The sequence below is a fragment of the Daphnia pulicaria genome, chromosome 8 (assembly GCF_021234035.1).
Source record: "Daphnia pulicaria isolate SC F1-1A chromosome 8, SC_F0-13Bv2, whole genome shotgun sequence".
In the NCBI taxonomy this organism is placed as follows: Eukaryota; Metazoa; Arthropoda; class Branchiopoda; order Diplostraca; family Daphniidae; genus Daphnia; species Daphnia pulicaria.
Window position 1 is genome coordinate 15,496,595 of NC_060920.1, and position 11,222 is coordinate 15,507,816.

At 37.9% G+C, this 11,222-nt stretch overlaps 5 protein-coding genes and 1 long non-coding RNA gene across 7 annotated transcripts; 4 read left to right on the forward strand and 2 right to left on the reverse strand.

The window, feature by feature from the left end:
* The first annotated feature begins 23 nt into the window (after window positions 1-23).
* Window positions 24-1,877, forward strand: LOC124310676 (F-box only protein 31-like). The gene is made up of 8 exons (XM_046774632.1): window positions 24-170; window positions 266-442; window positions 513-589; window positions 644-823; window positions 887-1,159; window positions 1,233-1,313; window positions 1,381-1,601; window positions 1,669-1,877. The coding sequence occupies exons 1-8, from the start codon at window positions 143-145 to the stop codon at window positions 1,826-1,828; spliced, it is 1,197 nt and encodes a 398-aa protein (XP_046630588.1). The 5' UTR covers window positions 24-142; the 3' UTR covers window positions 1,829-1,877.
* On the reverse strand, window positions 1,825-3,261 carry LOC124310677 (neuroguidin-like). Its single transcript, XM_046774634.1, has 6 exons — window positions 2,837-3,261; window positions 2,614-2,774; window positions 2,452-2,545; window positions 2,206-2,389; window positions 1,978-2,132; window positions 1,825-1,909 (listed from the first exon to the last, which is right to left on the reverse strand). The coding sequence occupies exons 1-6, from the start codon at window positions 3,111-3,113 to the stop codon at window positions 1,881-1,883; spliced, it is 900 nt and encodes a 299-aa protein (XP_046630590.1). The 5' UTR covers window positions 3,114-3,261; the 3' UTR covers window positions 1,825-1,880.
* Window positions 3,262-3,385: 124 nt separating this feature from the next.
* LOC124310673 (protein phosphatase 1G-like) lies at window positions 3,386-6,121 on the forward strand. Its single transcript, XM_046774628.1, has 8 exons — window positions 3,386-3,660; window positions 3,723-3,957; window positions 4,019-4,616; window positions 4,682-4,913; window positions 4,993-5,227; window positions 5,289-5,503; window positions 5,569-5,767; window positions 5,829-6,121. The coding sequence occupies exons 1-8, from the start codon at window positions 3,544-3,546 to the stop codon at window positions 5,924-5,926; spliced, it is 1,929 nt and encodes a 642-aa protein (XP_046630584.1). The 5' UTR covers window positions 3,386-3,543; the 3' UTR covers window positions 5,927-6,121.
* A 125-nt stretch (window positions 6,122-6,246) lies between these two features.
* On the reverse strand, window positions 6,247-9,169 carry LOC124310674 (HIV Tat-specific factor 1 homolog). The gene is made up of 5 exons (XM_046774629.1): window positions 8,192-9,169; window positions 6,939-7,108; window positions 6,681-6,867; window positions 6,478-6,614; window positions 6,247-6,401 (listed from the first exon to the last, which is right to left on the reverse strand). The coding sequence occupies exons 1-5, from the start codon at window positions 8,984-8,986 to the stop codon at window positions 6,308-6,310; spliced, it is 1,383 nt and encodes a 460-aa protein (XP_046630585.1). The 5' UTR covers window positions 8,987-9,169; the 3' UTR covers window positions 6,247-6,307.
* LOC124310678 (C-type lectin domain family 10 member A-like) lies at window positions 7,359-8,165 on the forward strand. Its single transcript, XM_046774635.1, has 4 exons — window positions 7,359-7,501; window positions 7,585-7,782; window positions 7,847-8,033; window positions 8,094-8,165. The coding sequence occupies exons 1-4, from the start codon at window positions 7,456-7,458 to the stop codon at window positions 8,155-8,157; spliced, it is 495 nt and encodes a 164-aa protein (XP_046630591.1). The 5' UTR covers window positions 7,359-7,455; the 3' UTR covers window positions 8,158-8,165.
* A 1,150-nt stretch (window positions 9,170-10,319) lies between the features above and the next one.
* On the forward strand, window positions 10,320-11,175 carry LOC124310679. 2 transcript variants are annotated; one of them, XR_006909699.1, is made up of 3 exons: window positions 10,320-10,487; window positions 10,594-10,713; window positions 10,784-11,175. It is a non-coding gene; the product is annotated as an uncharacterized LOC124310679 (long non-coding RNA). The 2 variants fall into 2 exon arrangements; XR_006909698.1 differs by having other exon boundaries at window positions 10,320-10,455.
* The last annotated feature ends 47 nt before the right edge of the window (window positions 11,176-11,222 follow it).

Genomic DNA, 11,222 nt, shown 5'->3' on the forward strand with positions numbered 1-11,222 from the left:
TGGCATTCTCTATGTTTACTTTTAGAATCTTCTGCTTTTTCTTAATTTAAGGTCGTTTCAGCGGATCCTTAACTTTGCTTGAAGCCTTGAATACAAAAATCATCAGAATCTTTATAACAACAGTTAAAAAAAACGTGATATAATGGAATTGTTCTCATTACCACATGAAGGTTAGATATAAAAAATAACATACATTACTGTTTGTTTTCTATATACCTTCCCAAAATGTTAACGTTTTTGAATATGTTATTTGTAAATGTTACAGTATTGGAAGCGATAATCTCTCTATTAACGCCACTAGATATCATTTCTTTGTCATCGACCTGTAAATTCTTTCATGAATTGATGTTGAGTGACAAAGTTTGGGTAACATCATGTTACACAAAATTTGGAATAAAATTACGTGCTAGTGGTGGGTTTGCACAAAAGTTTTATAAAAAAGGTAAGTGGTTTCTCTAAAGAACTTAGCAAGAAATTTGAAAAGAAATCACCTGTGTTGTCTTTGTCTCTAGTGTTACATAAGTATGGGAAATTTTTGGGCTTGTGGAATAGACATGCAGATTGCTATGGAGGGCTATTACATATAAAGGTCTGATCAACCTAAAAGAAAAAAGAAAACAAAAAAATTTCCATGTTTTTTTAGTATTTAGATGAGAAATTATGTGCCTTTGATCTACAACTCCCCAAGGATCCACACATAAGTAACCCTTTGAGGCCAAAAATAGTATTTTCAATAGAGTTAGATGAACTGGACAACCTTAGCATTACATGCTGCATCAACCCACTTAAAAAGCACCAATGCGCTTTACATTATGGGAAAAAGGTAATCCTAGCTAATATCTGTCTTAGTTTTTCTTTCAATTAATGAAATTGTACAATCATATAGGCATTGACTCCAAGTAGTCCTCAGTCATTTTACCTAACAAGGCAATGTGCAAATGGTATTGAAAATGCAGATCACCAAGATATTCTTGATGATTTAGAGAATTGGCTTGATGAACAGAGTGACTATCTTGGAGAACATTCAGCGTATACTCGAACACAAATGATCTACAAGTACATGGTACTTCGACAAACAGCTTTAAAAACTCATTACTCGAAACTAGTTCTCCCTCAACAATGTGATTTTCGCGTACCAATCAAACCAGGACTATTCAAAGTAATTTAATATAGCTCTCTGTTGTTATATATGGCTAATTATATTGACACTGTCTAACAATTGAATGATTAAGGGGACATACTCATCCCATGGCCTAGAGCTAATCATGCTTACCTATGAAGAGGTGAACAAAGTGAATGCTGTTAAAATTTCGGTACACTTCTTCCATGTAACTTGTTTGTGCAAAATAATAATTTTTCTTTCTCCTCTATTTTTCAAAGGGTGATCAAAATATTCCGGCTGGTCAAATTACTTTTCGCGCAGATCTCCCATTCTGCATGCACCTCTCCCAAAGAGAACAGGAAAGCTTTGAAAATATTGAATCAGTACAGCCAGCTTCATCAGAAGTTGAATGGCATGAGTTACCTACACCACAGCCTTTCGTTGTTCCATACGATTGCGTTGAGCGTCACGATCAAGTGCCCGACAGCTGCAAAGCAAGGTATTTAACATAGTTATTAATATCAGTATTTTAAAACTAACGATGAGAATCATGATTTTGCCCAAAGATTCCATGGTTTTGGACAGATTGCAGAAGAAGGATTTCGAGAGCCTACGTTCGTTGAGGGTCATTGGATAGTTTTTAATGAAAATCTATTCGGCTTCCTGTGGATAAGTTTGCAATCCCTTAGTATGTACCACCGTGTTCAAGAGGAATTAACTAATTAATCGAGTCACATGTGTAATACGAAAAGATGAATAACTGGCAAACAATCAATGCTTAATTCTTTCGCCTCTTTTTAAATCCTCCTAAATCAAACAAAATTTAACATTAAGGCATACCAAACACTTGTTTATATGTAAGAATAATTGTGTACCTTTCTTCTTTCCACCTTGGCTTTTACGCTTTGTCTCGGGAAGAGTACCCATACCTGCTAATTCGCTAGCAAGGGACTTAGCTGAGTACTGTTGACGATTGCTGTGCCTTTCTTGACGAGTAAACGGCAAGCGAGTGAAGTAAGTTTCTTCATACCTATGATTTACACAAGGAAATAAAATTAATATAAAATTACTGGTATTGACGGTACAACTTCAAGAAGACTTACTCTTGGCGTTCTTGACGCTCACGCGCAATACTCTGCTTGCTAGTATTGGCTGTTGACTCAACAATTTCCACTGGGGTATCCATGAACTCCTCTTTCAAACCTTGCAATGCACTCGAACTCAATGCGTGACGTCGAACTTTGTCTGCGAATTTTGTTGAACGCTGTTCAGCAGTTTCATCGCCATCTGAAATAGTGTGTCAAACCCAGATCAAATGAAAAGTACTATAAACTCTACAACTGTACTACCATATTTCATGGGAACAAGTTTTGGTGGGACATAAACTCCTGATTTCTTATCCCTGTGATCTTCTTCTTCCTCTGAAGAAGCATCATTGTCAACCTATAAAATGAATATAAAAATGCTAAATTTATTTATCAAGATAATCAGGTTATTAAATAAAAATTTACCTTGCTTATCAAATTGTTTGGATTAGCCTTAAATTGTAAAGGATCAGTGGTCTCAAACTTTCCAGTGGTAGCTATCTTAAGGAGTTTATCAATCTGGTATCTAAGTTTATGCTCAACAGGTCGCATTCTCTCCAATAAAGTTCTGATTTCGACCAACCTCTCTGGAAAAAGTATGTAAGTATAAAGCAAAGAATAATTTTTAAAAATTATGTTGTAAGATTACCAATAGAACTGCTTGCTTTAATAGATTCTCCAGACACTTTCTTCAGTAAAAGACAATTTAAATCCATCAAATATTTTAATAATAGTTGGTTTTTTACATCCAGGAAACTCATTCCTTGAGCCGTAGGGAATTCTTTGTTTTTAACTCGATCTATTAGGTTTCGAACCATTTGGTTAACTTGGTTCACTATTGTTTTGATATCGTTTAGATTCGAAACAGCAAGAGGTATATCGGCTGCCAAAACATTAGCAAAATCCATGACTTCAGATTCCGCCATGATGCAAAGAAAAACAATGAAACCTATCAAGGTACTCAATAAGAGATTAATTTGATTTCAAAATTTGTAAAAATTGTCCCAAGTCAAAAACGCACACATCCAGTCATCCACACAGTCGCCCACGAGAGTTAGCAGACGAGCACTGAGCACAGCACATGCCACATGGTAGGTAAACGCCATCTAGGTAATATTCTAAAAAGTGTTTGTTAGTAACACTAGATAGAGATCAAGAAATTTGCGTCACCCATCTAACGGTTACAAGATTGACTACTGCTATCCAATAACGAAGCGGTAAAAGCCTTCATTAAGTTTTGTTCGTTTCGACCTTAAAGAATTGATACAAATTTTTGCTGAGTGACGTCTTCTTTTACGCTTTAATCAACATCTCTCTGATATTTTAAGTGTTCATTAAACTGTGAATTACACTGGAATGGGTGCTTATTTGTCGGAACCAATTGTTGAAAAGATCTCGTGTGATGAAAAGAGCAACGAGCAGAAGCTTAGCTACGGGGCAAGTTCCATGCAAGGATGGCGTGTTTCACAAGAGGTTTTTATTCGCTGATTAACATTGAAATGGAAGATTTTGCATTCTAACAGCTTCTTATACAGGATGCCCATAACTGTATACTCAATTTTGACACTGACACTTCTTTGTTTGCTGTATATGATGGGCATGGAGGACATGAAGTAGCCGCATACTGTGCAGAGCATTTACCAGACTTTCTTAAAACATTGGATTCCTATAAACAAGGTGACATAAGCAAAGCTCTAGAAGAAGCATATTTAGGCTTTGATCATCTTTTGACTAAAGAAGATGTTGTGAAAACCTTACACTGTATTGCTGGTAAGCACCATTTTACATGCAGTGATAATTCTGTTACGAGCTGCATTTATTTATCAAACAGGCAATAAAACTAAAGAAGGTTCATCTGAAGATGATCCAGATGAAATGTCTGAGTTGTATGAGGAAGCTACCATGTCGATTGAAGACCTCATTTCTAGGTATGGCAAACGAATTAAGGACTCTGTAGATGGAAGTGATGGAAACAGCAAAGGACTGTCATTGGATCTGATATCCAAAATGTGTGCCAAAGGAAGAAAGCACAAGAACAGATCAGATGCAACAGCTGATAAAGTAGAAGATAATTCCGCCGAAGCAGTGGAAGATAAATTATCTAAAGAAAAAGAGTCTCAAGAAGATAACAATGTGAAAACGAATTCTCCAGAAAAATTGGAAAACCAGGTACCTGAAATGCAAAAAGAGACGAACGGCAAGACTCAGAATGGGTCTGACAACCATGAAACCGATCATTCTAAGACGAATGATGCGCCTGTCAGCGTAAAAGGGAAAGGTGTAGGCAAAGGATTAAGTAACAGCATCCGGAAAACAGTTGAAAAAACACCAGAAGAAATTGAGATCGAGCGCCGTGAAACGGAAAAAAATACAAAGCGTCAGGAGCGAAAAAGGTCCCTCAGATGCAAATCAGCAGATGAACTTTACAAGTAATTTATTTTATCATTAATTTAAACCAAAACTAAAAGTTGACAAATACCTTTTCATTGTTCAGGGCCATAGTGACTAATGAAGAAGAAGATGATAGTGACGAAGATGGTGATGACGAAGAAGATGAAGATTTTGACGGAGAAACGAGCTCTGACGAAGATGCAGCTGTGGAAGACGAAGATGATAGGGAAGATGACGATGATGATGAATGGGAAGATCAAGAAGATGAGGAAGACGAAGACGAGGAGGAAGCTGAAAGGAAAGCAAAAAAATTTTCAATGAATTTAAAAGAGGAAGTACGTGGTTGCATACTTAATTAGGCGTTATCCAGGCCAACTAATAATCAGCGTGTTGTATTTTTATTTTTTCAAATAGCCGGGCTCTGACAGTGGTTGTACAGCTGTGTTGGGATTACTTCATGGTAATACCTTGTATGTTGCAAACGCCGGGGACTCTCGGTGTGTTCTTAGCCGAAAAGGGCGCGCCGTTCCGCTCAGTGCTGATCACAAGCCAGAAGATGAGCCGGAGCGATCTCGCATCGAGCGGGCTGGTGGAGTTGTAACGGCAGACGGCAGAGTGAATGGAGGATTGAATTTATCACGAGCGATCGGTTAATACATTCAAATACTAATACCGATACCTTTATTTTAAATGCAATCATAAACTTTTAGGAGATCACGCTTACAAGCAGAACACCGAACTTGGACCTCGAGAACAAATGATCACCGCTTTGCCGGATATCCAGTCAATTGATTTAGAAGAAGGCGATGATTTTCTTGTTTTGGCTTGTGATGGCATTTGGAATTCAAAAAACAACCAACAGGTTATCGATTTCGTTCGACCTCGTCTCGCTGATTCGAAAACCTTGTCACAAATTTGCGAAGAAGTAAGTATTTTACTTAACAGGGACTTAGACTTTTGATATTAATGAAAGGAATCAATCTTTTACAGTTGTTCGATGAATGTCTTTCGCCCAACACTTTGGGGGATGGAACAGGGTGTGACAACATGACCGCTATTATTGTACGACTTGATCGGTTTCTGCCAGAAGAGAAATCCTCCAGTTCAGAAATTGCACCAGCTTCTCACTCTGTTAAACGGCCGCTGACAGAAGACAGCTTGACAGACGTTGCACAACCAGAATCCGATGGTAACTATTGATGGTTTGGTATTGTACAGTAATAGTTATTTTGGTACTGTCTACTTCGTAGGCGAAAATTTACATAGAAACAAGAAACAACGCGTAGACGATGCCACTGCCGAAAACAAGGATGACGCGAAACCAAACAATGTAGAAATTGTTTCATAAAAAAAATTGATTGCCTACTTGATGCAGTTCAGAAACGTGTCCACTTCAATTCAGAAACGTGTCCACTTTAAAAGTGGGTATTTTCAATCGATCCTTCATCAATTCCAAGGTGTCCGTCGTTCCAGTTGAGTCCATGCGTCGTAAATTCCGAACTGAAATAAATGCTAACGTTCAATACATCATAAGCCATCGTCATGTGAACCTAAATAACTTAACTTGCCAAACAATTCACGATTCGAATAACTCAGAAAAGGCTTGCATATCTTCTTTTCTGATAACAAACACCCAGTTCAACGTAAAGTGAAATCGAGAAGGATTAGTTAGCAGATAAGAAAAAGTGTATTTCGACACATCTGTTCGCATCTGATAAATACGATCCATTTAATCGTCATCAGATTCACCTTGCTCTTCTTTAGTTAAGAATTCTGACCATTTTTTCAATCGAGCAGCTTTTTCTTCCTCAGTCTCATCCTTCCTATGATTACGATGATTGCGAACAGAGAATTACAAACTTGTAAAATATTGTCTCCTTAAAAAATTATACTATTTACCTGTATTTTGTTTGTCCGTCCCATGTCTCGGCGGTTATCTTTTGACCTGCGAACCAGCGTCCATGCAGTACTTCAACGCATCGATCCGCTTCTTCTGGAGTTTTGAAGAATACCTGGGCTGCTCCTTCTTCATTCCTCTATGAATTACGTTTCTTAATTAGTAACTTGCTATTATGGACCGAAATTAAGCCATAAAAACTTACGTCGAAAATGACAACACGCTTAACATGTCCAAACTTGGCACATTCCTCTCTTAGATCGCGTTGATATTCTAGAAGCATTGCAGGATTAACATCAAATTCTTCTGGTTTGAAAAGACGTTTCAGCACTACTACATTCTCGTTCCTAGCACGTTCACCTCGTAGTTTATCTGGACGCCAGTCGAATAATCTAAAAAGGTTGTAATGGTCGATGTTTAAAGTGTTCGCTAATTTTCAATATTCTGGTAAAGTAACAATTACTTTTCTTGTTTCTTCCTTAATTTTTCAACGTCCTTCTTCTTACGCTTTCTCGGCTTTTTCGTTGGGTCATAGTTCCCCTTGAGCGTGAACGTGGCGCGTTCAACTCCAACAGTCTTGTCTTTAAGAACGCTCCCATCTAAAATTTTCAGGGCAAGCTCGACGGATTCAATCTAAACAAAAAAGGCATGAAAAATGTTAATAAAAGGGTTCCTTGTCGGCTGATTAACTAGCGCATATCTCCAGGGACTTATGAAAGATGAGACAAACATATCGGATAAAAAAGCCTCTCGACTGAAACGTATCAATTTCTGTTGATGCCTCATGGCACCAATCTGAAGAGAGAATGAGTCTGTCAGCCATTCACGTCACTTTTTTGGGGTCGGTCAAGAAAAAAATGAATAAGCTGAACTCAAAAGCACCAAAACTCAGCACTACGACGCCAGAGCAACTTAAGACAGTACGCGCATGTGACTGCACTGTCAAAATCCGTTGAATCGTTTAACAGACTTGTCCGAAAATGCGAGCAATCGTTTTGTTGCTGATTCTCCTGTCACACAAATCAGGTAACAATAAAAGTGTCATTTTTTAATAATTTTTCCTTCCAACTAACACTACTCGCCTTTTACTCGTCTGTTTGATTGCACAGAATCTCTCGTCAGGCCTCGTTACTTTTGTCCTGCTGATTTTGTTCGTCTTGGTAATGGTTGCTATTACTTCAGCTCGTACATAGCAAGCTGGCAAAATGCGCACTTTGCCTGTCGCGACCACGGAGCTCAGTTAGCAGTACTTGATAGCCGCTGGGAAGACAACACTATCCAAACATATCTTTCTCGGCCAGAATTCGGTAAATTCTTTGTCACTAATAACCCCACTTTTTCATTTACTTTTAACTCATTCCGTCAACATAGCTCGTTTGGAAAGATGGATCGGTGGATTGTACGATTGGAGTGGTCAAAGATGGTTGTGGGGAGCAACTGGACAACCCATGAATTTTTTGGGCTTTGGAGAGCTGACGGAAGGGCGTTTACGTGAATGGCACTGTGTTTACATGGATCCAGAACAATCGCATAAATGGAATCACAAGTTATGTACAAGGTATAACCTTTCAGCAGTTTTACAAGATATTGATTCTAATAACAAATACTTACAATGCAGAAATCTCCACTATATTTGTGAACTACCATTAACAAAGGCGACTCCAGCCCAAATTTTGCAATGAATCAGCCATAAAATATGTGATTTCATAAACTTACCTTGATATAGGTGCAAAGTGCATCTCCTTTCACCTGTCCATTCTCATTTCTGTAGAGCTTTATTTTATGTTTCCCAGTTTCCAAGTCTTTTTCAATCATTCCACACTTTTGCATAAACTCAACAATTTCTTCTTCATTTATCTCAGTGGGAAGATTGGTGACATAAACTTTAGTGTTCTTGGTTTGATCAACTTCAAACCAATTTGGCTCACTGACTTGCTTTTTCTCAATTTTCGGTGGAGGTTCTACCTTTTTCTTCTCCAGTTCAGCAACTGGTTCTGTACTTGCCTCTCCACCATAACTTAACTGATATCGAGCAATAAATTCTTCATCCAACTTTGGAAACCAGGCTTTTTTTTCTTCATCCCATTCGAAAATAGTTCCATCAGAGGGATCAGTGTAGGTTTTCACTCCATCACTATTCACATGAACATGATGATTGATCACACTTTTTTTCTGTTCAAGTAATTTTTCTTCTCCGCTTTCATCTGATGAATCAAACTCTTCATCAGGATTCTTGGCAATCCTTCTGATGGCCTGTGTTTCAAGTTTAGGTTTCCACTCTTTAGCTTCAAGATCCCATTCCAAAAGTCTTCCACTTTCATCCTTATACACATAAGTATTTCCCACCCTTTCGTATTTTGCCTCGGCATTAGAATCAGCGGTAACTTGTGTCTCGATTTTAGTATTGGGCTCCCATTTCTTTTCCTCAGCATTCCACTTGTATTGATACCCCGTCGCAGGATCTGTATGAATGCAAACATCACCCTCGTACGAGTACGATGATGCATTCATTTTTAGTTGTTATGACATCCACTTCTATAAGTACGATTGATACTAACTCTTAACTGTTTTTTTCCATGCGAAGGAAAAGAACAACGTTTTTTGAAACTTCAACTTCGATTTCTTTTACAAGTGGTCTGCAATTCTGCATTTTGCAAGAAAACACATAACAGCATTGCCCTGCTGCAAAATCACTCTTTGTCTGATTGGACTTTGGAGATAAGTCATAACTCGTAAGTCTAAAAAATGCACAAGATAAAATAAAATTGTGTGTTAATTTTTAATTTCAGTTTTTTTTTTCATTATTTTAATTAACGGTTACCGGCAGCGTTTAGCGTTTTGTTTGATTTGAGATGCGTCAGTCTCTCTCTGCTTCTTGCTAAGTGCTTACACACCCTGTTGATAGCAACTTGGTCTCAACACGCCGCGGCGGTACTTACCGCCGCCTGACGGGACAACCACCGCGGCGGTACGTACTGCCGCGGCAAATAATTTCCCCGAGATCACAGCGCCACTCGGTGGCGATGTGGGGCAAGGGCAATACACACGACGAACAGAAGATACCGCATAACTAACACCTTTTACGTTGTTGAGAAGCATTTGTACACAATTAAGAAATCATTTTATCTTTTAAATTTGGACGAAATAAGGTGTTAATAGGGCTTGCAGTGCAAAACATCACGGGCCACAAACTTCCAGCAACCAGCCCCCAGAACAAAGTAATTTGAATTATTATGAATTAGGTATAGGACAAAAAAACACGCAGAAGAGAATTTCTAAATTAAGTAATGTTCTATCATGAAAAAATTCCTTTCGAACCAACCATTTTAACAAGATTTATTAATAATTCTGTAATATAATAACATTGGCGGTATTCAGTTTACTGATATTAATGTAGATGGTAGCACTTTCGCTTGTGTTTATGTTGAAATGGATGAAAGCATGGCCGATTGGGCGATTGGCCGTGATGTCATGGCTCTTGATTCCATCCACTGCATCCACTGACTCATCTCAAAAATTCCACTGTGAATCACTTCACAATTTTTATTTTTATTTCCTCTATCAATCATGGATGACACCACGGATCTAGTCATGTTTAACATAGTAAATTTAGTATTTAATAAATTTAACAGATTGTCCCAGCAAAGAGAAAGGTGCATGCCAAGACATGGCTCAGCCTCATTCAATTCAAATAGGGAAGGCTCAAATAGTTAAACATTATTGATTGCTCTTGTATTGATGCACAAGAAGTATACCACCAGTTGTGAACATGGGAGAAGCAGGCAAGTAAACTTTTCAGAAATCCTTTCGTGCTGATTTTGCTGATCTCTTTCTTATGTTTAGAATTGACATGACTGCAAATTAAGTCAGAGTTTACATTTTTTGTGGCAAAGGGATCAATGAATATGAAGTTTGCTTTGACCAAGCTGTAGACCCAAAGTCTATTCCCTTCCAGCTGCTAAACCAGAACACGAGACAAAGTAGGCATTGGAAATAGCAAAGACATTTTATGGTGTGCCCCTTTACTGCCCTCACTTATTTGGGATTAATATAACAGCAGTTTTATTTTGTGATCAACTTAAGAATTTAATTTCTCTTTGTTTCTTTTTACTTCTCAGGTAAAATTGTTTCAGTATACTGATCCTGCAGCTGAAGGGTGTATTGTGAATAGCATTTCATTTTTACAACGTCCTTGTCAGGAAAATAACTGGAATCTTGGGAATGGTGCAACTAAATAGGTTTTGAATTGTGACTCATCATTCAGACTTCAAAGTACTAATGTATTTGTATCATTTCTATTTACATCAGATGGTATCGTGATGTACTCCAATGAGCATAATTATTCCTTCAGTGGCCATAAGAGTAGATGTGTCCTGCCCACACAGAAGCCAGAGCACCAAGTCTCATGTCATGAAAAAAAAGCTCATGTTCTGTCGGCTCTGAATGACATTTCTGTCTGAAACTGAAAACTTCCCATTTAAAATTTATAATAAAACACATTTTTTGGAGGGTAAAATGGCACTCGTTGATGGGTTGCACTAAGCTGTACTCTTGCGTTTCAAATATTTTGGTGCTCAATTAAGTCAAGACGATCTTGGCCATGCCTCACACTTTTGTGTAGCGTCACAATTGTATTGTTTTGAAATTGAAATTCTCGCTGGTCACGTACGTGTTTATTTGAATACAATAAAAAAGATTTGTCCAATATTTCTCTTTGATTGCATTGTTTTTACACGCTATATCCTGA